The sequence below is a fragment of the Cervus elaphus genome, chromosome 20 (assembly GCF_910594005.1).
Source record: "Cervus elaphus chromosome 20, mCerEla1.1, whole genome shotgun sequence".
Lineage (NCBI taxonomy): Eukaryota > Metazoa > Chordata > Mammalia > Artiodactyla > Cervidae > Cervus > Cervus elaphus.
The window spans coordinates 88,614,840-88,641,799 of record NC_057834.1 but is presented as its reverse complement, the minus strand read 5'-3'; the positions used below and the strand labels follow the sequence as shown (position 1 = coordinate 88,641,799).

Below are 26,960 nucleotides of genomic sequence, written 5' to 3'. Positions count from 1 at the left end.
TATAATACTATTATATATATAATACTATTATTTGCCGACAAAGGTCCATCTAGTCAAGGCTATGGTTTTTCCAGTAGTCATGTATGGATGTGAGAGTTGGACTATAAAGAAAGCTGAGCTCTGAAGAATTGATGCTTTTGAACTGTGGTGTTGGAGAAGACTCTTGAGAGTCCCTTGGACTGCAAGGAGATCCAACCAGTCCATCCTGATGGAGATCTGTCCTGGGTGTTCATTGGAGGACTGATGTTGAAGCTGAAACTGCAATACTTTGGCCACCTGATGCGAAGAGCTGACTCATTTGAAAAGACCCTAGTGCTGAGAAAGATTGAGAGCAGGAGGAGAAGGGGACACAGAGGATGAGATGGTTGGATGGCATCACCGACTCAATGGACATGAGTGGGTAAACTCCAGGAATTGGTGATGGACAGGGAGGCCTGGCATGCTGCAGTCCATGGGGTCGCAAAGAGTTGGACACAACTGAGCGACTGAACTGAACTGAATACTATTATAATTTATTTTGAAGCACAAACTGTCCCAAATTCGGCAAGGAAGAGTCCCTTCAAGCTGGCTTCTGTGTACTTCTGACATTTCCCCATCATTCTTCAAAAACTTCTTAACTTTTTGGAACAGAGTGAAATTCCAAGCTCATCTTGCAATTCCCCTGCCTCAGCCCTGAAAGCAGCCATTTCTCCAAGGAGAGCTGGTCACTTTGACTAGAGAAGCCAAGATCTGAAGAAAGCTGGGTATGCTCAATCCTACTGGAGTTATCCAGGCCTTTTCAGTGACAAGAGTTAGGAAATTAATTTAGGTACATCACTTATTTCTATATACATGTGCACATACACACATTCATAGCTCCATATGTATGTATATGGGTTTCCCAGGTGGCTCAGTGGTAAAGAATCCACCTGGCAATGCAGGAGATGCAAGAGACTCAGGTTCGTTCCCTGGGTTGGGAAGATCCCCTGGAGGAGGAAATGGCAACCCACTTCAGCATTCTTGCCAGGATAATCCCCTGGACAGAGCAACCTGGCGAGCTACAGTCCAGAAGGTCCCAAAGAGTATGACATGACTGAGCACACACACATATATGTACATTTCTATACAGTGAGTTCACAACGATATCTATAATTTTAATCCAATAACAAAGAGTCCGTTTTAGTTTTCTCTTTCAATACTTGTAACTGCTTTATCTGACGGTAAGAAATCTGGCTCTCATTACACCTGTATTATCTGATCAGTCCTACACATGGAATCAGTCCCTCAAATCTGCCACCACGACTATGCTGTGCCTCCTCACATATCCATCTCCAGCCAACACGGACAACCATTCCTACGTTGCCTGTGCTCCAACACCCTTGACCAGGCCCACACCACTACAAACAGCTTTCTTTACCTTGTCTGGGCTCTGAAACCCCACTCTGAGCCACTGTCCCTGCACCTCTCTCTAGTATGGTAGCCTACCCACCTTCCAGATTTCCTCAAAGTCAGCTATGGTCTTCTTGATCTTCACTGACCAGTTTTTTTTTTTTATTTAAGTCTTACATTGCTTGTATTCCTCTTCTACTCAAAATACTTAGAATGGCTTCTATTGATCAAACCCTAATGGATACAGTCATGAGCCATCTATTTAAGTATTCATGGAATGACTTATTTTTAATATTCAACTAAAATTTGCCTCTTTATATTTAGGAAGCAAATGAGGCTCAAGCACAGTAAATCAATCCACACCTGTAATAGTCTCCTGTGTATCTGAAAATGTCTTTATTTAGGCAAATAAATAAATTTTGTGTAAATAAAACACTTTATTTACACAAAAAAACACCTCTAAGTCTATCAAAAGAAACAGGTATGTGTGAAGAGAAGTGTGTGTCCACACCATGAAATGTACTATTTATCTATAATATCTACTCAATAACTTCTCCCCATCTTTAACTAAAAGAATCTCAATCTTACCTTACAGAATTATCCCTCCACCAATATAATTTCAACAGGAATACAATGAACATGCCTCTCAAGTGACCCAAACTCTAGTAGGATTCTCTACTAGGAATTCGAGGAAATAAAATAGTTGGAGCTGTTTTACTGACAGCACCACTTTGAAGAAACTTACTTCAAGCTACCTAGACAAACGGAAGTGTGCTCTTTCTCTCCATAAAACCTGGTTACTCAGCTCTTCCTATTGATTCTGTGATCAGACTCTCTATTGCCTGTAATCAAGAAACATCTTGTAATATACTCACTTTGTGGGAAGTAGGTATAAGTATAAAGAGCTCCCCCAAACAATATTTACTTTACAAAGGGGTGAAAGTAGAGAATGCAACCTGAATAGACTCCTTCCAAAAAATCACTAGCTTACCGAAATCTATAACTGACTATTTCAGTAAGATTTCTTGCCAGTGCCAATACTTAAACCCAAATTTATTACCAATCCATGAAAACAAAAATCCACAAAGGAAGAACTTAACTCACTACAACTATAGTCACCTTACCGGGGTCTCTCACTGTTATGTGCCCATAACACTTAAAATCTATTACAACTCTTTCATCCAATCATTTCACTTACAGAGTTTTTTTAAGGGTCACTTCTTTTTATTTTAGATCATTTTTCTAATTTGAAAAGCATCATTTTTTTACCCGAATAAAAATTTCCAATTCAGTTTTTCTTCTTTTTTCAATTTTCTCCGCTTCAATCTGGCAAGTGTGACAAATGTACAGATGGTTGACGGCTGGTCCTCCTCCATACCTAAGGCATGAAGAATATTAATAATTATGATAATTTGGAAGAAAGCTGATCTAGGAAATGTATCCAAGTTTTCATAAAATGTAAAAACCAAATTATTTGTGAGGACTTGATTTTATGCTTTTCAGGGTCAATGACTATGTCAGTTTATTGATTTGTCTGCTTTATCTATATTTGAACTTTCCCTTACAGCTACTTTTGTTACAAAATGTTTGCGGCAACAATAACATACAATAAAAGAAGTAGCTGTCAAAAATTAGCATGTTTATATGTTTATAAATCTCAAGTTATACACAGCCACAGTTTTAATCAAGTTTTAATTAGAAGGAGACTTACCCTGTCCACTCATGTAAGAATTCATGAAATGAATTATTTTCAATATTTAAGAAATATATTAGGGGATTGTGTGAAATATTTTTAAATAAAATTTAAACCTTTAGAGAGTTAAATATCACAGCATACCTTTATACATACAGATTATCAGAAAGGAAAAATTAGAATTAATTATCTAGACGAGGGCCACTCAGGCTACAAAAGTCTCTCCAGTCATGCCTCAGAGTGAATAAATAAAGGAAAAGGCAATATTGTACATAAGCAACATACAGCACAAGGAGCACATACAAAATAACCAATCTCTCTTTAACAAATTTCTTAAACTGATTTTCACAATATCATACTGTCTGATTTAAAGAAACAAACCTGCTATATAGGTTATCCCAAATGTTCTGAGGCAGCATCAAAACCAGGTCTTCAATATAACCAGCTTTTCGTGGAGGAACACCTAGAAAATTTTAAAATGAGTCTGTCTCATTCCTTTTGTTAATTTTAACTGATTAATTCCTGGCATTTTTTCCTAATTATTATTCTTAAAAACTCTCCCCAAGAGGTAGAAAATTAAGTATAAACATATGTTCCTGAAGGTGTATTTTCTCTTGAAATAGAGAGTAAGTTAACCAAGATGTTCAGGTATTTAACTTACATAAATTTTTACTAAGCCTTCACTATGTATTGGGGCAAACCAGAGATTAAATCAGAGACAATCTTTCTTCATGGAGCTTATAAGCCAGAAGAAGAAATGAAGAATTTACATGAGTAACCAAAATAAAAGGCAGGCACAGATAAATGCCATAAAAGGATTATAGGGAGATTCTGAACAGGAAGAGACTTAAGTTAATAGCTCAAGTGGGAGAAGTAATAAGAGAAAAATTCACATACAGAAATATTTTGAAAGTTTAGATTTCTAAATCCAATACAGGACATTTCTACTATCTCTTGTGGTTTCACTGCAAAAATAATTAATTAATGAGAATAACAAGTCTTTGACCTTGAAATTTAATTAAAAGTGTCACACTAAGGTATTATTTGTCATGGGAACAAGCAGTAACACAGTCAATCACAAAGGAAGAAGTTATATTTAGCAAATAACTGCATGAGGTTTTTTTGTTGTTGTTAAATTCCAAGTACATTTTTTTGGTTAGGAAAAGAGCCAGCTATTCATTTAGACAAAAGGGATAAGAGCCATGGATACAGTTGGAGCTGGATATCTCTCAGCTGAGAAAAATGGTGAGCAATAGACGTGCTCCCTGTGCCTTAATCAGGTGTTTATGCCTCTGTCTTTACTATGAAACTGGAGCGTTGAGAGCAGAAACAGTGTTTCTGGTATTTTTAGACTCTTAGCACAGCGTTTGGAAATGGCACCCAATATATATTAATATATATTCTATGAAGAGGCTATAGATTACCCATACTTACAAGAAAAAACTAACTTCTGAGACCACAGTAAATTAAACACATTTAAGTTGGAATGCAGATGGGGAAACGGAAAATAAATGGAAGAGGAAAATCCGTGTCTCTTGCCTTATTTGTAAATTATTTAATAGCAAATTCCTACTACTACTTTTCACTAGAGTTTCTTACCTCCATGAATACAGAGAAAATCATTATTTGAAATAGGGCCAGGTTCGGCAAAGGTCTTAAATTTATTTAGCCACTGTCGAGAAATATAAAACTGAAGGAGACTTGGTTCCATTATGTTCAACAAATTTGATATTCTTCGCCTCTCTTTTTGTGCTTCTTCACTGCTCTTCCTATTAAGGATAGTGATTCATTATATTCAATAAACATTTTACTCCATTAGTCTAGTAAAGCGGATTTTTCCACTTCCTTATTAGACTTTGCATACACACTAACACAGTTATACCTCTATATCCATGGGGGACTGGTTCCAGGAACCCTGCAGATACCAAAGCCTTATATAAAATGGAGTAGTATTTGCATGTAACCTGTGCATATCCTCTCATATACATTAAATTACTTCTAGATTACATAATACCTAATACAGTGTAAATGCTATGCAAACATTAGTATATAGGGCATAAATGGTAGGTAGATAGTTACTGGTGAGCAATTTCAAGTTTTCCTTTTTGGAACTTTCTGGAATCTTTCCCTCCCCAATATTTCTTATCTGCTGTTGGTTGAATCCTCAGATGCAGAACCCATGCATTTGGAGGGTGAACTGTACTGTGAATCTTATTAGGTCTTGAAAATTATTCATAAGAAATATATTGTACTTTGCTCCCTGCTTCCCCCACTACATTATAACCCTAGGGGTGATATCTAGGTGATAACTACTGGTATCCACATAACTACTGTTAGAAAACAGACAATCAAATGATTGCTAATAAGACAGTAGCCTGTACAATCTTTTAGAGGGTACTATAAAGTATTTTATATTAATACCTCCTTTATTGGCTATGTTAGGAGAAAATTTGGTATTTAGTTCCTACTGTCAGTGCCTAATTTTTAAAAGTAAAACAAATGTTTCTAAAACAAAATATAACCCTTTGCCCCTCAACTAAACAATTAAGAATTTCTTAACAAAAGATCATTCTACATACAAACTTTCACTTTTACTCATGTAAGGAGAGTAAAACAATTTCTAATCTTTACTCAGCAATTCATTTTGAAAGTCTTAGAAGTCACTATTAACCTCAACATGAAACGCTTTGTCATCTTTGTCAAAACAGCCTACTCATGAGTTATTACCTCACCTGTAGAAGAGAACATAAGCTTCTGCATTTTGTACAGTAGACTCTGAAACTTCAGTGACACTCTGGTCGTCAAATTCATACCAGAGATTATTTAAATTGTTTCGGCAGTAGGCAATATAGTGTCCACCTGAATTTAGGCAGAGAAAATTTAAATTATTTTAGTAATACAAAATTAACACAAGAATGGAAGATAAAACTAGTTTTGTAGCCTCAGTTCCTATCTAGCAGAGATATAGCAAGAACTACCCTAATTTTTCTAGTATGTACCCTGACCACCATCACTGGAGGAAATGAAAATCAGAAAAAAGAATGCAATCTTAAAAAACCCAGTGTAAAAAATAATCATGTTAAAATTCTTATTATTTATCTTAACACAAAATGTTTTTCTATTTTAAACATGAGAGTAAAATTATTCAAATTCCTAAAATTTCTGATGTTTTTAAAAGCCAAAATAAAATAATTAATAAAAATCTACTTTTACACATTTTTTTCTTTTGTTCAATCAGGGCTTGTTTAAGAGATCAATTCAGATGTTTCTTTCTTTAATGTAAAATCATATGTCAAACTTGGATACTTACTACTTGCAGTTCCATGGTGACAAATGACTGACAGAAGATCATAGGTAACAATTTGCGCTGGACTATCTTTAGCAAGAAATGGTTGAAGATCCAGGCCTTCCAGTGGAAATGAAACATGGGTACTGATTTTGGTGGAAAACATCAGTTCATGTCTGAATCTTTTAAGATGGATGCACAAAATCTTTTTAAAAAGAGAAAGGTAGGGTTATTTCAAAATGTCTTGTTCTAGATAAAGGAGTCTATTAAATACACTTATTGTCAAGATTAAACATAATCATCCAATTCTGATAACCTGATTCCAGAGATGTTAAAATGTGAAAATCCTGGAATGTGGTACTTCCTAGGTCCATAGCTACTGGTTTTTCCAATTTTACACTTTATAGCTGTAAGAACCTACAATGTCTGATTAAACTATGTGTTTAACATAGTTTTACTTACTGCTAGGGGCACTTACTTGACATGCAATCCAGTATTTTAAAAATGGATAATCATAATGGGTATACATAGTAACTGGTCAATAGAACCACTTCACTCTTCAACAAATGCTGAAGAATTCACTGCACTGTGTTACATTAAAGCTTTACCTACCACATAAAATAAAATGAATTGTCATAAAGCCCATACCTCAGGAAACTTTTGTACTTTACAAAACTTTACTCCATTTCTCAACCTAAGGGATAAAAAGGGAAAACCAATTTTAATAAAACTGTTTCCCAAACAAATCTACAAAACCTTTAGTATTTTCAAATATACAGCAAAATCTTTTAGAAAATGCAGAGAGAAAAGTATCAAACTAAAAATGATTACTACTGAATTATATGCTACCAATTAAAAACATACTAATTAAACACCAGAATCACTTTCTGTAAAAAATTATTTAAATTAAGATAAAACTTCAGAGTTATGTAATTCTTTGATGAAAAATCTACTTTCTATGGTCTGGCTATGCCTTTAGAACATTTACGTATCAATTGAAACTGGGTAAAATAAAATCCTAGTTTTATAGAATTGATTGGTCAGGTCAATATATTATATAAACTTTATTCTTTTTTTTTGTAAAATATATCTATTTACTTGGCTACACCAGGTTTTAGTTGCGGCACGTGGAATCTTTTATTAATAGGCCCCCTCCATTGGGAGCATGGAGTCTCAGCCACTTGACCACCAGGGAAGTCCCTACAACCTTTACCCTGAATGGGGAAATGAATAACCTGAGATAAATAAAGAGTGGTTATTATTAATAATCAAATTTTTTTTTTTTTTTTGGCCATACCACATGGCTGGTAGGATCTTAGTTTCCTATTCAGGGATCAAACCTGGGCCCTTAGCAGTGAAAGCAGAGAGTCTTACCACTAGAGTGCAAGGGAATTCCCAATTATCAATATTAACATATACTTGACAGATCTCTACTTTGGATTTTGGATTCTGGGGTGGATGCAAGTTCTTTTCCACCTTCACTATTACCTTTTTTTTTACCTGGCACTTTTTTCCCAAGAAAGATTCCCCCTCTGGGCCAACTCTGTCATCAGCTATCAACTGTGGCTTCCAGGACAAACTGATAATAAATACTTTCCAATTCACTAGAAGTGTACTTTTTTCTAGAAAGTACAGGGCAGCTTTCCTTCCTTACTGACCAAACAGTACACTATACCTTTCTGTCATGAAAAAGACCAACAGCTGTAGAACAACATTTCCCTGGGTTTTTGACAAAAGCCAGAAGTTTGTATTATGAAGATTATGTATCGTATTAGGAGGCCTTTATTCTTCTATTAGAGAGATTCAGAAAAATTTTCTAGTTCATTCTACCTTAAACGTATTTGCTTTAAATCCTTCGTTTTTCTTTTCTGACTCATCACCAAGAAGACTTAAAAGCGTAATTTTATTACAAGATAGAAAGAGGCAGCTAGTATAAAGAAACAAAACCATACTTTTTGTTTTTTAAATAGTATGATGCTTTTTATTGTTCATATTTTACTTATTTTTTAATTGGAGGATAACTGCTTTACAATGTTGTCCTGGTTTCTGCCATACAACTTGAATGAGTCATGATTATAAATACATCCCTTCCCTCTTGAGCTTTCCTCCCTCCTCAAATCCATACTTTCTTATCTGTCTTTTTCATTTGGCCCTCATACAGCAGGTAACATTACAGACAATATCAGTTCAGTTCAGTTCAGTCGCTCAGTCGTGTCCGACTCTTTGTGACCCCATGAACTGCAATACACCAGGCCTCCCTGTCCATCACCAACTCCTGGAGTCCACCCAAACCCATGTCCATTGTGTCGGTGATGCCATCCAACCATATCATCCTCTGTCGTCCCCTTTTCCTCCCGCCCTCAATCTTTCCCAGCATTAGGGTCTTTTCAAATGAGTCAGCTCTCCGCATCAGGTGGCCAAAGTACTAGAGTTTCAGCTTCAACATCAGCCCCTCCAATGAACACCCAAGACTGATCTCCTCTAGGATGGACTGGTTGGATCTCCATGCGGTCCAAGGGACTCTCAAGAGTCTTCTCCAACACCACAGTTCAAAAGCATCAATTCTTCAGAGCTCAGCTTTCTTTTTAGTCCACTCTCACATCCATACATGACTACTGGAAACACCATAGCATTGACTAGACGGACCTCTGTTGACAAAGTCATGTCTCTGCTTTTGAATATGCTGTCTAGGTTGGTCGTAACTTTCCTTCCAAGGAGTAATCTTTTAATTTCATGACTGCAATCACCATCCGCAGTGATTTTGGAGCCCAGAAAAATAAAGTCAGCCACTGTTTCCACCGTTTCCCCATCTATTTGCCATGAAATGATGGGACTGGAAGCCATGATCTTAGTTTTTTGAATGTTGAGCTTTAAGCCATCTTTTTCACTCTTCTCTTTCACTTTCATCAAGAGGCTCTTTAGTTCTTCTTTGCTTTCTGCCATAAGGGTGGTGTCATCTGCATATCTGAGGTTATTGATATTTCTCCTGGCAATCTGATTCCAGCTTGTGCTTCCTCCAGCCCAGCATTTCTCATGATGTACTCTGCATATAAGTTAAATAAGCAGGGCAGCAATATACAACCTTGATGTACTGCTTTCCCTATTTGGAACCAGTCTGTTGTTTCCTGTCCAGTTCTAACTGGTGCTTCCTGATCTGTATACAGGTTTCTCAAGAGGCAGGTCAGTTGGTCTGGTATTCCCATCTCTTTCAGAGTTCTCCACAGTTTATTGTGATCCACACAGTCAAAGGCTTTAGCATAGTCAATAAAGCAGAAATAGATGTTTTTCTGGAACTCTCTTGTTTTTTCAATGATCCAGTGGATGTTGGCAATTTGATCTCTGTTTCCTCTGCCTTTTCTAAAAACCAGCTTAAACATCTGGAAGTTCACAGTTCATATACTGCTGAAGCCTGGCTTGGAGAATTTTGAGCATTACTTTACTAGTGTGTGAGATGAGTGCAATTGCACAGTAGTTTGAGCATTCTTTGGGATTGCCTTTCTTTGGAACTGGAATGAAAACTGACCTTTTCCAGTCCTGTGGCCACTGCTGCGTTTTCCAAATTTGCTGACATATTGACTGCAGCACTTTCACAGCATCATCTTTTAGAATCTGAAATAGCTCAACTGGAATTTGAACGCCTCCACTAGCTTTATTTGTAGTGATGCTTCTTCCTAAGGCCCACCTGATTTCACATTCCAGGATGTCCGGCTCTAGGTGAGTGGGAGTGATCACACCTTTGTGATTATCTGGGTCATGAAGATCTTTTTTGTACAGTTCTTCTGTGTATTCTTGCCACCTCTTCTTAATATCTTCTGCTTCTGTTAGGTGCATACCATTTCTGTCCTTTACTGAGCCCATTTTTGCATGAAATATTCCCTTGGCATCTCTAATTTTCTTGAAGAGATCTCTAGTCTTTCCCATTCTATTGTTTTTCTCTATTTCTTTGCACTGATCACTGAGGAAGGCTTGCTTATCTCTCCCTGCTATTCTTTGGAACTCTGCATTCAAATGGGAATATCTTTCCTTTCCTCCTTTGCTTTTTGCTTCTTTTCGTAGCTATTTGTAAGGTCTCCCCAGCAGCCATTTTGCCTTTTTGCATTTCTTTTCCACTGGGGTGGTCTCGCTCCCTGTCTCCTGTACAATGTCACAAACCTCCATCCATAGTTCATCAGGCACTCTGTCTATCAGATCTAGTCCCTTGAATCTATTTCTCACTTCCACTGCATAGCCATAAGGGATTTGATTTAGGTCATACCTGAATGGTCTAGTGGTTACCCCTACTTTCTTCAATTTAAGTCTGAATTTGGCAATAAGGAGTTCATGATCTGAGCCACAGTCTGCTCCTGGTCTTGTTTTTGCTGACTGTATAGAGCTTCTCCATCTTTGGCTGCTAAGAATATAATCAATCTGATTTCAGTGTTGACCATCTGTTGATGTCCATGTGTAGAGTCTTCTCCTGTGTTGTTGGAAGAGGGTGTCTGCTATGACCAGGGCGTTCTCTTGGCAAAACTCTGTTAGCCTTTGCCCTGCTTCATTCTGTACTCCTAGGCCAAATTTGCCTGTTACTCCAGGTGTTTCTTGACTTTCTACTTCTGCATTCCAGTCCCCTATAATGAAAAGGACATCTTTTTTGGCTGTTAGTTCTAGCAAGTCTTGTAGGTCTTCATAGAACCGTTCAACTTCAGCTTCTTCAGCATCTCTGGTCAGGGCATAGACTTGGATTACCGTGATATTGAATGGTTTGCCTTGGAAATGAACAGAGATCATTCTATCGTTTTTGAGATTACATCCAAGTACTGCATTTCAGACTCTTTTGTTGACTATGATGGCTACTCCATTTCTTCTAAGGGATTCCTGCCCACAGTAGTAGATATAATGGTCATGAGTTAAATTCACCCATTCCAGTCCATCTTAGTTTGCTGATTCCTAGAATGTTGATGTTCATTCTTGCCATCACCTGTTTGACCATTTCCAATTTGCCTTGATTCATGGACCTAACATTCCAGGTTCCTATGCAATATTGCTCTTTACAGCATCGAATCTTGCTTCTATCACCAGTCCCATCCGCAACTGGGTGTTGTTTTTTCTTTGGCTCCATCCCTTCAGTATTACCTTTCTGAATTTTACACAGACTTGAAACTATGTACCTTTATAATCACTTTCACTTCTAATATCTAGCCTGTTAAGGTGAGAAACCAGAAGAAAATACTGCATTATTTATGATGGCAGAATTAACCTATGTAATAAAGATACATGTTATATATCCTAGTATATGTCTATATTATGGAAAATGTTTTTTTGCAAAATGACATACTTACCTTATCTCAAAATACACTGTCACATATTAGCTAAGCCTATACAATTTGTTAAATTTTTAAGCTTGGATTTGTTTTACAGAATAGGTTTCTTCATTTTTACTAGGACAAATCTTACATGTCCAATTCAAATAACCAAGAGAAATATCATTTAAAATACAAAGCATGCAATTAAAAGCATTACCAATGACACTTACTTTTTGCATTTTTCACAACTGTACATATTGTCACCTGAGAATAGAACAGATCTGGTTATTCCTCTTCAACTAAAAGAAAGTTATTTTCTTTTGGTTTTGCACTTCTTTGAGTTTGTCATGCTGATCTCATAGAACAGTAACACATTTTTTAGTCTCTGCTCAAGTCAGTATGTCAACCTTGCCTACAACACCCTTCACCTCCCTCTTGTTTTCAACCCAGAAGGGCTATCTCAAATAACATTGTGCCCACTTAGTTTACTCAACAAAATTTAGACTGCCTATTGTATGTTGAAGCAAGGTGCTGGCACTCAAAAATAGTGAAGGATTGGATTTAAACACTACCGAGAAATTCAGACTAATCCAGATGTACAGTCTTTTATACTGGCTGAATTTTCTCTTTTTTCAATCTCAGAGCAGATTTAACACACTTCAAATATCATAATGTCTAGTACTATAGGAGCTGGTATCAATTATTTCAGGATATTATTTACAGTATTTATGTTGTCATGATAGAAGCTGGCACTGTGGCAATACGGGCAAGCACTATTTAAGCTGCTCAAAATTTAGCTTTTATGAATACATTTCATACTTAGTCCTACTAATATTTTAGCTCACTCACAACAGTTTAGCCATGGATGAAAACTATTTTGTATTTCTTACCTTTTAGTTCATCTCTGGCAAAGAAGGCAGCAAGACAATCTTGCAAGGTTACTATTGGACCCCAAAACCAGCTAGGGACACATGAGACAACAAACCTGAAACATCATTGACAGAAAAAAGAAAGGAAATGTTCTGCCAGTACAGCAGAAACAGCAGTTTTAACAATGAACTAATAACAAAGAAAATACACACATACCTCTTCACATACTCCATGAAAAAAGCTATCCACCCTTGTGGAGCATATGCTTCGCCACATGATCCTGCTTTGACTATAGATGTTGGATGACTTGATGAATGCAGCTTAGCAAGGTCTTCCTTGCCAGGAATTGGCAAGGACAGATCTTGAAAGGTCTCGAGGGTTACAGACACCTAAAATTGTTTTGTGTTTTAAGAATGGGATGAAAATAATCCAGCACAAACACCTGAGGACAGATTTTAGATGGCAAAGATCCAAGCAAATTATAATAAGGAAAAAAACCAAAACACCAAACTGCTTTTTATAGTAATAACAAAGCAAAAATAGTAACAACTAAAGCAAAACTGCTTTGTACCAGGCACTGTTCTAAATTTAATCTTCACATAAACCGTAACTACTAACATCCCCATTAGTTGAGAACACAGTGGTAAAAAGAAGTACCTCACATCCAGCCACTATAGCTTGAGGTTCAAACTGTTTATCACTACTGCATTTATTTTGGGAAATGACCTCTAGTGATACTTATTAAATGTAGTTTAAAAAACAAGATGTAAAACCTAAACAGCTGAAAACATTTCAGGATAATTCTACTTAAATAACTGATACTAAAATAGACTATAGAAAACCCTTAGATTTGATTTAATTCTAACACAATAACAGAAAACTTTCTTTGGGCTATTTCTTTTTTTGAGATATGTCATTTTACATTTCTTTTAATTATAGTCATCACTATACTGAAGAAAAACCATTCTTAAAACCTCTAAGAAATTCAGAATTTAGAGGTATTATTAAAAATCTCATGATGATATTAATTTATGCTCTTCTGTATAAACCTGATACTGCTTTTATTATCTGAATCCAATCTTAACATGAGAAAATATTTACAAACCATACAACCAAGTGAGATGATACATTCATAGCCTTGTAGAAGTCAGTAACAACTGTTTCCTACTAATTTCATCAGCCTTGGGAGAATATGCATGTGTTTCAAATTCTGGTTGCTGAGCAACATATCTCCTTTATTTGTTACCAGAGATGAAGAACTGAGTTAATTCTTCCTGCTAATGCATGCCTGTTCAATGACAAGTCAAGACCCATCCTTAAAAAAGTATGCTGCTACTACTTCCAAAAAACAAGTTCTACTCTTAGAATCAATTTATACTTATGCAAACACCTGAAATACATGTATAATCATCAATAGCAAAGAGAAGGAATTAAACCTTCTCACACCATCTTGTTTTTTTTAAAGCATTTGAAAGAAATCTCCTGTGTATTATAATTCTCTCATACTCACCCTGTCACAAGTCAGACACTGAACTGAACTAATGATTGTTCCATCAAATATGTCTGAAATAACACTTCGGTATTTCTTGTGCTGTTTTTTTCTCTTTGGAGATAATGCAGATTGAACTAGGATTGAAAAACAGGTATAGAAGAATTTTTTCTTTTAGAAATCAAAATAGTTCCTTTACATTTTTTCTGAAACTATTAACAGCAAAATTATTCTGCTGAAAAAAATCTGTCAAAATATCGTTTAAGCGAACTACCTAAAGAAAATACAAAAAACAACCAAAAACCCTCAAAGAGAAACCGTGACAAAATAGAAGGGGCTCAGTCTCCACATCTTGACTTCAACCAGAACAGTTTTGCTTTTACTTATTTGTTGCTGCTTCCAAGTAAGGTTTTATTTGAAGAAAGGATTCTATTAAGTTTTTGAGAGTTCTTTATGTATTCTAGATACAAGTCCTCTGTCAGGTACATGATTTACAAATATTTTCTCCCAATCTTTTCATTCTCTTAATAATTTTGACAAGAAAAATTTTAATTTTTTTTCATTTATGGATTTTGCTTTTTATGTATTTGATGTCTTTAAATAATTCTAACACAAAGTCATGAAGACTCTTTAACTTCATGCAACATTAAGCATAAAACTAACACAAAACCCAATCACCCCACATCTAGGTGTTTACCCTGAACAAGTGACAATTTATGTTCATACAAAAACTAGTAAATAAATATTTATAGCAACATTATTTGCAACTGCCAAAAACTGGAAACAAATTCATATACCCTTCAGTGAGTATATGCACTCACTGAGTTGTGTATTACACAGTAGAGTCACACAATGAAATACTAAGTAATAAAAAAGAACTATTCAGACATGTAATGTGACTGTATCTCAAATGCATTAAGCTAAGTGAAAGCAGCCTGTTTCAAAAGACTATGTTCTTTATGACTACATGTATATGACATTCTGGAAAAGGAAAAACAATAGGAATAGAGAACAGATAAGGCTGGGGCTTTGGGAGGGAATGGAATAGTACTATGGGGGACTTCTTTGGGGAGCTGGAACTGTTCTACACTGTGTTTGTGGTGGTGGTCGTAACAATCTCTGCATGTGCTGAAAACTCAGAACCCTATGCCAAAAGAGTAAACTCTGTCATACATAAATTTGTGCCACACACACAAAAATATTTTAAATCACGGCTGTATAAAATGATGCTGTCAATTTAAAAAAGCCTGAATAATATTTCATAATTAACACTTTAAACTATGAAAGCAAAGGAACCTGAGTAACTGAAACATCTACCTTTTTTGTGTGTGGGTGGCAATCCTGGCCACAAATTGCCTGATTTAGGAGGGCTTGCTGATAACCGTGGATTAACACCTTCATTTGATGGGAGGATCTGTGGTGTAGACAGGTCATTCAAATGGACATCAGTAATATATTCTGTAATATTTAAAATTTGTATTATTACCTTAAGTAGTAAAATTATTCCACCTGTCAAAGAAAGCTTTTTTCATCTGAGATTTTGAACACAATTCACATTAATAAATCTCAGGTGAAATACTCAACAGACATTATGCTTGCTAAGTGAGTAACAGTGATTTTCCCCCTAAGAGTCCAATTAATGTTCATAACACATTACTGTTCATAACACATACAGAAAGTGTGCAGTGGAAATATAAAGCAGAAGCGGACTATACTTGTCCTAATTTAGTATTTAAAAAACTAAAGCAAATTGGGGCATTTTTTAGAAAACTTTAAAAACATATGGGAGAAAAAGAGATTATCTTCCCAAACTAATATAGTAATCAAAATCCAGGAAGAAATTTAGGCATGAAATAATTATAAATTATTTTATTTCTTACTGTAATAAAAGGAAATAAAACCCTCTGTCAGAAAAAGGCATCTTTTTTGAGAATTAAATTATGAATCAAGAAAATAAAAGCTCTATGACAGCTATCTTGATTTGCTATTGGATTCCTAAGTATATAACATATGTTTCATGGTGAGAGACTGCTAAAAAAGCATTTGAGTGAAGAAAAGAGAAGTGTACATAACAGACACTGAAACAGAATGATTTCAGAGATTTCTGCAGATAATGCACAAAAAATGACTTTTATGACTTTCACAGAGGCATTTCTCATTATTACCTCAACCATGACTAAAAGTAGACTAATAATACTAGGGGAAGAAAATAGGAGGAGAGGAGGAGACTCACTCTAGGCCTTTTAGAAGGGAATAAAGTTAATACAATCTAGGTCAGGGAAGGTCAGGGATTAGCAAATGATCCCTACAAAAGACCAGATGGTATATATTTTAGATTTTGTGTGTCATGTATCATCTTTGTCACATTTTTCAATCAGAAAATGTAAAAGCTCAGATCCCTGATCTATGTCATCAATTAGTTACTAATTGTAAGAATAAACTTGTTACAGAACAATAAAGAACTAGTAGGTCGCTTAATTAGGTTTTTTATGAGGAAAGGCTAGATAGCAGACTGCTGAGTCTTTCAATACTGAAATTCTACATAACTAATAATTAAACAACTTCTAACCACATCTCAGGAAGCAACAGTTAGAACTGGACATGGACCAACAGACTGGTTCCAAATAGGAAAAGGAATACATCAAAGCTGTATACTGTCACCCTGCTTATTTAACTTATATGCAGAGTACATCATGAGAAACGCTGGGCTGGAAGAAGCACAAGCTGTAATCAAGATTGCCGGCAGAAATATCAGTAACCTCAGATATGCAAATGACACCACCCTTATGGCAGAAAGTGAAGAGGAACTAAAAAGCCTCTTGATGAAAGTGAAAGAGGAGAGTGAAAAAGTTGGCTTAAAGCTTAACATTCAGAAAACTAAGATCAAGGCATCTGGTCCCATCACTTCATGGGAAATAGATGGGGAAACAGTGGCTGACTTTATTTTTTTGGGCTCCAAAATCACTGCAGATGGTGATTGCAGTCATCAAATTAAAAGACGCTTACTCCTTGGAAGGCAAGTTATGACCAACCTAGATAGCATATTAAAGAGCAGAGACATTACTTTGCCAACAAAGGTCTGTCTAGTCAAGGCTATGGTTTTTCCAGTGGTCATGTATGGATGTGAGAGTTGGACTGTGAAGAAAGCTGAGTGCCGAAAAATTGATGCTTTTGAACTGTGGTGTTGGAGAAGACTCTTGAAAGTCCCTTGGACTGCAAGAAGATCCAAACAGTCCATCCTAAAGATCAGTCCTGGGTGTTCACTGGAAGGACTGATGCTGAAGCTGAAACTCCACTACTTTGGCCACCTGATGCAAAGAGCTGACTCATTGGAAAAGACCCTGATGCTGGGAGGGATTGGGGGCAGGAAGAGAAGGGGACGACAGAGGATGAGATGGCTGGATGGCATCACCGACTCAATGGAAATGAATCTGAGTAAACTCCAGGAGTTTGTGATGGACAGGAGGCCCGGCGTGCTGCGATTCATGGGGTCGCAAAGAGTAGGACACGACTGAGCGACTGAACTGAACTGAACCACATCTAAACTTCTAAACTTTATGTCAGTATAATCAAGGGGCCTGACACGTTTTCTTGACTAGAAGGCATTTATGCACTGCACACAAGTATTACTGCACAAGTATTAATGCACTGAACCACAAATATTCCTGTGGTTAAGGAAACATCCTTCTTCTCCAGAAAAAAGTTGTGTTCATTCAAAAATCTTAGTAAATTTAGTACTGCCTACTATTCAGTACTTATAGAAGATAAATTTTTTATGTTCCTTGTCTGCCATTTATTTTAAGATCGGAGAATCTGAACCTCTGATGGTTTGATTTTATGTGCTTTGGAGAATTAAATACCACATTAAGCTAAGACAAGTTAACCCAAGAAAAAATAAATGTAAAATGAAAAACAACTCAATTGTTTTTCATTTGGCCACTTGCTCTTTCTCAAAAGAATAGTGACCAGTACTGTGGTATAATCTATTATAACAGAGTTCATTGTAATACATTAAACTCTGATGCCAAGCATACACCAAATATTTTGTAGCTGACATGACTCCAATGACAGCAATCTAAATCTAATAGTCTACAATTTGGATTATTTTGCTGTTTTATAAATCTGCTTTAGATGACACTAACTTAATACTCACATGCAAATAGTACTAAACTCTACTAGTTAGACCACTCCAGTGTTCTTGCCTGGAGAGTCCTAGGGACGGGGGGAGCCTTGTGGGCTGACGTCTATGGGGTCGCACAGAGTCGGACTTGACTGAAGCGACTTAGCAGCAGTAGCAGCAGCTACTAGTTAGAAAGCACAAAAGTAACATCTACTTAATTCCCTCTTCTTTTTTTGGCTGTACCACGCAGCATGTGGGATCTCAGATCCCCAGACAGGGATAGAACCTATACTCCCTGCAGTGGAAGCACAGAGTCTTAACCACTGGGCTGCCAGGGAAAGTCCCTCCCTACTTCTTTAAATTAATACGGCTGAACTATAAGGTCACAAACTGCACACAAAATATGAAGTTATTTCAGAAAACAGTAAAATTGCAAATATAATCTTGAACACATATCTTGCACCCTTTGTCCACAATTTGCACCCTTTGTCCACAAATGAAACACTATCATTTGCAAATTATAAAAACTGTCACCTGAAGCTCTGCTGTGTATTTGCACTTTGACAGTTTCCTGGTTGTTCAAATCAGCTGTTTCAGATATAGAGTCTCTATCTTTATCTAATTCCCCTTCAGAATTTACTTTATTAATCTTGTTGCACATCTTCTCTTTTTGCCAATCTTTTGACATTTCTGAATTGTTCTCATCATCCTGAATTAACATTGTTGTCTCATTATTATCTTCAGAAAAGCTTCTAGAGCCATTTTCATTTTCAGCTTTATCACTGCTGCTACAAGATTCACAGGACTGAAAATCTACATCTGATTGGCTCTTGTCTTCCTCCATGGTCTCTTCAGTCATTATAGTTTGAGGATCCTCTTCTACTTCCATGACTTGTTCTTTCAATTCTTCATGAAGCAGATCCATTAAACATCGAAGGAATTCTTGAGCATCCTATTATATATAAGCAACAGAGATAGTACCATTTCATTAAAAATATGTGTATGCAGAAACTTGAGAGAAAATACACAAAATGTGGTTAGCAATTGATTTCTACATGTGTAGCATTACACTGCGGACATACAACTTCACAGAACATAGGGCACTGGAGGGATATGATGTTCTAAGTTCTAAAAAGTTAGAAAAACAAAAAAAAAGTTAGAAAACAAAAGTAATGAAAAACTGAAGATGTATTTCAATAAACACTTAAAAAAAAAAAGCTGAAGATAATCTGAAAGTCAGCTTTACTACTGCTGTTATTGCAAAAAAACTTGAGTAAGGTGTAAAGAAAACATGGATTTGTGTTATCAGACAATAAGAATTCAGAGAGATATCAAATTCAAATATGTTTGGCTTAAAATTAAAGCTCTATCTAATTTTGTACTGTATCTCAAAATCCTTGATCAATCTAGAATGTTTATCAAAAATACAAGTTCATAGCTCCCAAGTTACATCTACCAAATCAGTGTCCGTGATCTAGGAATTTTTTAAAACAAATTTATGTATTAATTATTTGGCTGTACCGGGTCTGAATCCGCCTGCAATGTAGGAGACCCCGGCTCGATTCCTGGATCAGGAGGATTCGCTGGAGAAGGGATAGGCTACCCACTCCAGTATTCTTGGGTTTCCCTTGTGGCTCAGCTGGTAAAGAATCTGCCTGTAACGAGGGAGACCTGGGTTCGATCGCTGGGTTGGGAAGATCCCCTGGAGAAGGGAACGGCTACCCACTCCAGTATTCTGGCCTGGAGGATTTCATGGGGTCCATGAGAAATTCATGGGGTCTCAAAGAGTCAGACACGACTGAGAGATTTTCACTTTCACTTTTTTATTTCACTGGGTCTTAGCTGAGGCACTTGGGACCTTAAGTGAGATTTAAAAAAAAAAATTTTTAAGTGAGATTTTTAGTTATAACATGCAAACTCTACTGCAGCATGTAGGATCTAGTTCCCTGACCAGAGATCAAATATGGGTCCCCTGCATTGGGAGCACACAGTCTTAGCCCCCAGACCACCAGGGAAGTCCCTATGATACAGGAATTTGTACAAGAAAAAGTTAATAGGGAACAGGTATTTTTTTGAAAAAAGGAAACATATGGTATTAGGTATTAATATATGATTAGGTATTAACATGAAAAAATATTACATAAAGCAACAATAATTGAAACTGCCACTGGTATCAATTAAAAAAATTATAGGTCAATGAAGTAGATTAGAAAGTCCAGAAATAGACCTATTATATATTAATGTAAGCACAAAAATTAATGAAGACACTTTTAAAAACAGATTAAGAAAATTCTTAAATCTGTTGTTTGCTACACTTGTTAGCGGTATGTGAAAAATTAAATTTGGATCATACTGTAATGTGAAATAAATGACAGTATTAAAAATATTTAATTATAAAATACAAAAATATAAGCAAAAATTTATCTCTGGATGTGAAACTTTTCAAAGCTAAAAGCACTAGAAAATACAGGCATATTTACACACCCCCAAATTTAAAATTTCTAAGCAATACAGACCTACCTGCTGAGAATACCCCCGAAATGTTGGATTTACAGTTTTAATTCCTTGAAACAGAGTAGTAGGCACAACTGATCCTGGCCTGAGGAAGAAAACATTTTCAGGAAGAAACCTGTGATTTTTAGTTTTTTTTTTTAAAAGTATCCAGCAATTATTTTATTTATTTACTTTTGACTATGCCTTGTAGCATGTGGGATCTTAGTTTTCTGACCAGGGAATCCAACTTTGCACTGGGAACTGAGTGTCTTAACCACTGGGTCACCAGGGAAGGCCCTAATTTTTATTTTAGAAATGAGAAATCTAAAATTCAAAGAGTCAAACTGAAAAGTGTTCGTGTTTCAAAAAATCATTCAAAGTGGCCCAGTATTAAGCAACCTAGATGTCCATCAGCAGACAAATGGATAAGGAAGCTGTGGTATATATACACCATGGAATATTACTCAGCCGTTAAAAAGAATTCATTTGAACCAGTTCTAATGAGATGGATGAAACTGGAGCCCATTTTACAGAGTGAAGTAAGTCAGAAAGATAAAGAACATTACAGCATACTAACACATATATATGGAATTTAGAAAGATGGTAATGATAACTCTATATGCAAAACAAAAAGAGAGACACAGAAGTACAGAACAGACTTTTGAACTCTGTGGGAGAAGGTGAGGGTGGGATGTTTCGAAAGAACAGCATGTATATTATCTATGGTGAAACAGATCACCAGCCCAGGTGGGATGCATGAGACAAGTGCTCGGGCCTGGTGCACTGGGAAGACCCAGAGGAATCGGGTGGAGAGGGAGGTGGGAGGGGGGATCGGGATGGGGAATACGTGTAACTCTATGGCTGATTCATATCAATATAAGACAAAACTCACTGAAATGTTGTGAAGTAATTAGCCTCCAACTAATTAAAAAAAAAAAAAAAGTGGCCCAGTATTAAGCTTCAAAAGTTCATGAAAATAGCTTATTTTTTATATTTAAGCTATAATTTATTCCTCTCTCCCATAAAGAAATGACTATGCTCTACCATACGATTTTTCAAAAAATACTAGTTACTTAAAATAGTATTTTAATTACTTAAAATTCCTGGCAAAATTAAGATAAGGATACCTAGTACACTACCTAAATAAAAATTTTAAACCAGTTATCAAATACCCATGAAAACAAAAATGAAAAGTAAACCATAAGAGATTTAATCATCTAGAATCCTGTACTATGATACTTCTGAAGCTTAGTAAACTTCGAAGAATATGAAGTTAATAGTTTCAGAGCAAAGAAACTTAAACATAGCAGTTAAGGGCAAGTTCTAGCTATAGAGTAAGGAACTTGGAAACAATAGAGCCAGGTAATACCCAACAGGGATAAATGACTAAGAGTTTTAATACAAAAAACATTATAGCAAACAATTATTCTTCTAATGCTACACTTAGAGCAAATAAATACAAGCAGAAAAATAAACATTCATATGTGTCTCTATGGTCTGATTTTAGCATTGTGAGAATGTCTACAAAATTCAGAAGTGTAATAGCCACTGCAGCAATTCAACATTTTATCTCCAATCCAGATACTTCATTTCGATGTTCATTGTCAAATGTAATGTGGCCAAAATTGAATGCCTCAATCTGTCTGTCTTCTACTTTTTATATCTCTGTAAATGCACTTGCAAATATTTACAATATTCAGTTTAAAATATAATAAAGAAAATAAACACAGTAAGTACATACCTGCTTTTATGCCAGAGCTCTGTCATCAGTTTGAGATAACTTTTACAAATAGCTGGTTTCTTATCTGTTCGAGCCAGTCCTCCACAATCAAGAAAAAACTGTGTCAAAGGCGGGCTAGTTTAAAAAAAAAAAAGAAATTTTATAATCGAGTCAAAGCTTAATACTGATTGACTTCTAGTCATTTAATGAACTATGACAAAGCACTGTATCTATTATTTCTTTGCCCCCTTTTACAGCTTCACATTCATTTCCTCATTATTTTGTGGAGGACATCAAAGCAGATTTGACCCACAACATTACAGTCCTCAATGCTGTCAGATCACTTTTCTACTTTTGTTCTTTACCTCTCTGGCAACTCTTTCCCCTCTTTATTATTTTTTTCTGCTCTTATCAGGTGTCTAAATAGCAGGGTTCCTCAGAACTTGATCCTATGACTTTCCCTCTCTTCCCTGGGTGATCATCTACAAAACATTTCATACTGCATCTACCTGCGTCACAGGACGAAGACTGAGGGGAAAAAAACAAACAAACACCTAACTGCTTTATTAGAGACTTTCCACCTACAGAAAAATATAAAATATTTCCCTAAGATCTCTGAAAGAAAAGTGGTAAGAGGAATTAGTTCAAGCTCCTCCTTTTCTAGATGTAAAAACAACTTCCTCAAAGACGTACACCTCCCTAGGAGCTAAGCCAGGACCAGCATTCTTAGGAAGCCACAGGCACAGAGGAGTAACCAGTAACCCTACCGGGCCAACAATGGATTATGTCCCAACTCAGTTTCTTGCTTGCTCTACCTTAGGAGTTAATTAACAAGAAAGAGGAAAACCCTTTCAGGGATATTTGTACATTTAGATTTTAGTTAACCCAGATAATTTAAGTGAAGGCATTTCATGTGTTGAGTGGGGTAAGGAAGAGGTACAGCAAGGGATTAATGGGATCCTGTTGGCTAGGGAGACTGAATATAATTATTAACTTTTCAATATTACTATTAAAGTATATTTCTTTCTTTTCCCTCTCTCACTTCTCTTTTTTTTCTAAGCATACTATAGCATCATGGTTTTCTGCTCCAAGAGTAACTTTAAACAACTATACTAACAAAATTAATTTCTCTACTTACCAGTTAGAAAGAGCCTGCAAAGCTGCATTCATATAACAAGTATTTCCAATATTTTTCAAACCTGTAAGACCTATTAAGAAAAATTATGTTATGTTATCATTCAATAATCCAATGACTCAACTTTATGAGTGTTCACTAAGTATATAACTAGGTAATTATTATGGTTCCTAAGTTACAGTAAGGAAATACAAAATACATTATAGAAATACAAATAGCAACAACTTGAATAACTCAAAGAGGGGTCAGACTTACACCAAAGTGATAATTTTCAGAAAATTATTTAGATATACAATTGAATAGCAGAATGCAACTCAGCACGTGCTCTGGTTCTCAAACTTTACAGCCTATTCCTCTTCCACATGGCATGCATATGCACTCACACCCACCCACTTTATACATTTACTTTACCTTCCTGGCATCTGTAGATACTAGATTCCCTTATATGAATAATAAAACAGAAAAGTTTGTACAAAACTATATATACAGACAGTTTATACTGTGGGCTTTAGTAAAGTGATGGCAGAGAAAGCAAATATCAAAATTGTCAGTTTGCTTTTTTTCACAAGTAATAATTTTCCTAATAAAATTTCAACTTTTAAATAATACAATTACTTTATTGATATCTTACAATCAAATATTGCCAACTAGCATTACTTTCACTCATGCATCATTAAAAACAAAAGGATATTTCCTTGGTATTTTCAAATGATGCATAATGCAGTAAATTAAAAAAGTTAGAACTTAAAATGCACCTTGATTAATTATACACACTGGTGACTTTTTTTAAAAAAGCATTAACAAATAGCTTGGTTCCTAGAATTTATTTTTATAATTATCTTATCACCTCTAGATTTTGAAATTTTCACAATACAGTTCCCTAAAGAAATGGGCAATAGCATACAAAGGAGTGTGTTATATAGGAGAATTATTTTACCTCTTGCCTTAAGTTCATCTTCCTCTTCTACTTCTATATCCAGATCATCAAATACAGCAACCAGAGGAGTTTTTAATGTTGTGTTACTGGGTATTTTAAAATCCTTGATAACAGAAAAGACAGCAGGCTTAAACAAATCCTTAGGCTAAATTTTAAAAAAATTTTTACTCAACTGATCTGTAGACTTCTACAGTCTCTCCTGATACTTGTTACTAAAGTTATTTTGCATCCTTTTATGCACATGAAATAGTTTTAAATATTTTCTTTTTTTTTTTTTAATATTTTCTAAAATTCCAAAATTAATTCCTGAGAATTGGATTAACTCAAGAGGTTGCAACTGGTGACTTGCTGGTCAAATGCCAGTCCACACTATTTAAATTAAAAAAAAAAAACAACTTTTTTTTTAAGGCCAAAAACCTAAACAAAAGCAAAACTTTTGAGCTAACATTTTAAACATCGGGAGAGTTCACATAAAAAAATCAAATTTTGCTGCTGCATGACAGAAACCAACATAATATTTTAAAGCAATTATCCTCCAATTAAAAATTTTTTAAAAAAAATCAAATTTTACAAGTTTCATTTTTTATTATTTCTAGTTTTATTATTTCTAGCTTTTTTTATTTCTAGTTTTATTAGTTCTCTTCTAATAGAAGCTCAAAGTATATTGCACCCAGTTAGCAAAAATCAGTGGGAGGCTGAAATTGAATAGCAGAATGCAACTCAGCACGTGCTCTGGTTCTCAAACTTTACAGCCTATTCCTCTTCCACATGGCATGCATATGCACTCACACCCACCCACTTTATACATTTACTTTATCTTCCTGGCATTTGTAGATACTAGACATTTGGGAAGGCCCATATTCTCACTTTGTTGTATTGAAATACAGAGAAGTAGAACAGTTTTTAGGAAAAAAATCATTCAAAATCTTACCTCCTAGAATACTGTTTGAAAAATCTTAAGGACATCTGACTGATTTCCCATATTGTTAACTTGTAATTAATGCTCTGATGAATTAGGTTCAAATAGTCTATAAATTTTATATCACTAAAGAAATCTGTACAAATAACTTTTTCTTCTGAGCAAAATCTTTAACAACAAGATCACTGGGAAGTTGTATGAAATTAAATTCATGTCTTTTATGTGTTATAAAAATAACTCACCAGAAAGTTATTTACAAGCTATCAGAAAAGTATCAGTATTCTTACTCAACCAGATTCAGCATTCATTAAGAGGTTGCACTGGGCCTTCGTTACTGTGCGCAGGTTTTCTCTAGTTGTGGTGAGCGGGGGCTACTCTTCCTTGTGGTGCGTGGGCTTCTCAGAGCAATGAAGACCCAGTGCAACCAAAAATAAAATAATAAATGAATAAATAAGTTATTTATATATTAAAAAGTCACTTCTTTAAAAAAAGAGTTGCAATTGTAATCTATCAGGTAGAAATGACAAATAGTTGTTCTAACATTTTTCTTTAGTTAGTGATGATTATTTTCTAGATGTGTTTTTATTTGTATTTCTTCTTTGTGAACTATCTGTACGTATTCTTTGATTAATATAAATTGTTATCAGTTCCTCATGTGATTAAACTTTCAGTTATCACATTTTTGTTAATATTATAAGAGGGTTCACACAAACTTCTTTTCAAACTACCATGGCATTAACAAAACCAAAAAACGTATTTCTGAATGATAAATAGGTATTATGGGAGAAATAGTAATGATGATTTATGAACTAGAGTCATGCAACTGTGAAACTAGAAATGCAACAAGTATACCTTGTCTAAAATCTAGTCACTTTAAGTTACATTATATGTGAGGCAAACAAATTTATTATCACAAATTTCTAACTATCAGAATGTAATATAAAGATACAGCAGAAAAAATCTTAAGAATTGGCATCAAAGAACACAATTCTAGAAATACACTGTAATTTCTATAACCCACAAGGAAAAAAAGCTCACTGATGTGTTAACTAAAACAGATCAAATGATGATTAGAATAAGTAGACACCAACTACTCTTATTTTTCCATTTCCCTCTCCTATTTTCTTCTCTGGGGTGCTGCAAGGCACGTGGAATCTTGGTTCCCCAACCAGGAATCGAATTCATGCCCCCCGCAGTGGAAGCACGGAGTCTTAATCACTGGGTTGCCATGGAAGTCTGTCCCTTTCTTATTTTTATAGAACTTGAAAATTCTCAAAATTAAGTGAGCAATCTTTGCAAGTTCACACATATTTTGTAATCAAAGATTGATGTTAAGTTTTAATATATTCTATCTGGTTTTCAATAAATTAGTAAAACGTTCACAATAATAGACATGGGAGTGAAGCAGGAAGGGAAATGATGAAAAGGTAGTTGAATTAGGGCCTATTAAAGAAGGCCCATTACCTCTCCTAGAGCCAGCTGCTTGAGTTTTTAAAATCTATAAGGTGCTTTTCCATCTTTAGACACGTGTGAGATTCAATTTTACTGTAATCTATCATTCTACAAAAGAAAAAAGGCCAGATTCTGTGTCTCATTTGAGGAAAAAAGGCACATTATGGAAACCTGGTAAAGTAAAGATGAGGTAGGG

At 35.4% G+C, this 26,960-nt stretch overlaps 1 protein-coding gene across 6 annotated transcripts in view; it reads right to left on the bottom strand.

Annotated features, from left to right (window-relative positions):
* The window catches only part of USP33 (ubiquitin specific peptidase 33), a 60,380-nt gene that overhangs the window by 7,116 nt on the left and 26,304 nt on the right, over positions 1 to 26,960 (bottom strand). For 2 of the 6 annotated variants that reach the window (XM_043876656.1, XM_043876654.1), the window contains 16 exons: positions 24,394 to 24,496; positions 23,460 to 23,529; positions 22,343 to 22,456; positions 20,629 to 20,707; positions 18,643 to 19,060; positions 15,306 to 15,446; positions 14,010 to 14,125; positions 12,716 to 12,888; positions 12,520 to 12,614; positions 11,860 to 11,893; positions 6,996 to 7,041; positions 6,372 to 6,552; positions 5,794 to 5,920; positions 4,661 to 4,830; positions 3,443 to 3,524; positions 2,638 to 2,746 (listed from right to left, as the gene is read on the bottom strand). In XM_043876656.1, the coding sequence (XP_043732591.1) occupies positions 2,638 to 2,746; positions 3,443 to 3,524; positions 4,661 to 4,830; positions 5,794 to 5,920; positions 6,372 to 6,552; positions 6,996 to 7,041; positions 11,860 to 11,893; positions 12,520 to 12,614; positions 12,716 to 12,888; positions 14,010 to 14,125; positions 15,306 to 15,446; positions 18,643 to 19,060; positions 20,629 to 20,707; positions 22,343 to 22,456; positions 23,460 to 23,529; positions 24,394 to 24,496 (2,058 nt within the window). Of the gene's footprint in view, positions 1 to 2,637; positions 2,747 to 3,442; positions 3,525 to 4,660; positions 4,831 to 5,793; positions 5,921 to 6,371; positions 6,553 to 6,995; positions 7,042 to 11,859; positions 11,894 to 12,519; positions 12,615 to 12,715; positions 12,889 to 14,009; positions 14,126 to 15,305; positions 15,447 to 18,642; positions 19,061 to 20,628; positions 20,708 to 22,342; positions 22,457 to 23,459; positions 23,530 to 24,393; positions 24,497 to 25,554; positions 25,693 to 26,960 lie in introns of those variants that run through there. The other 4 variants (XM_043876657.1, XM_043876659.1, XM_043876660.1 and 1 more) reach the window with 3 other exon arrangements.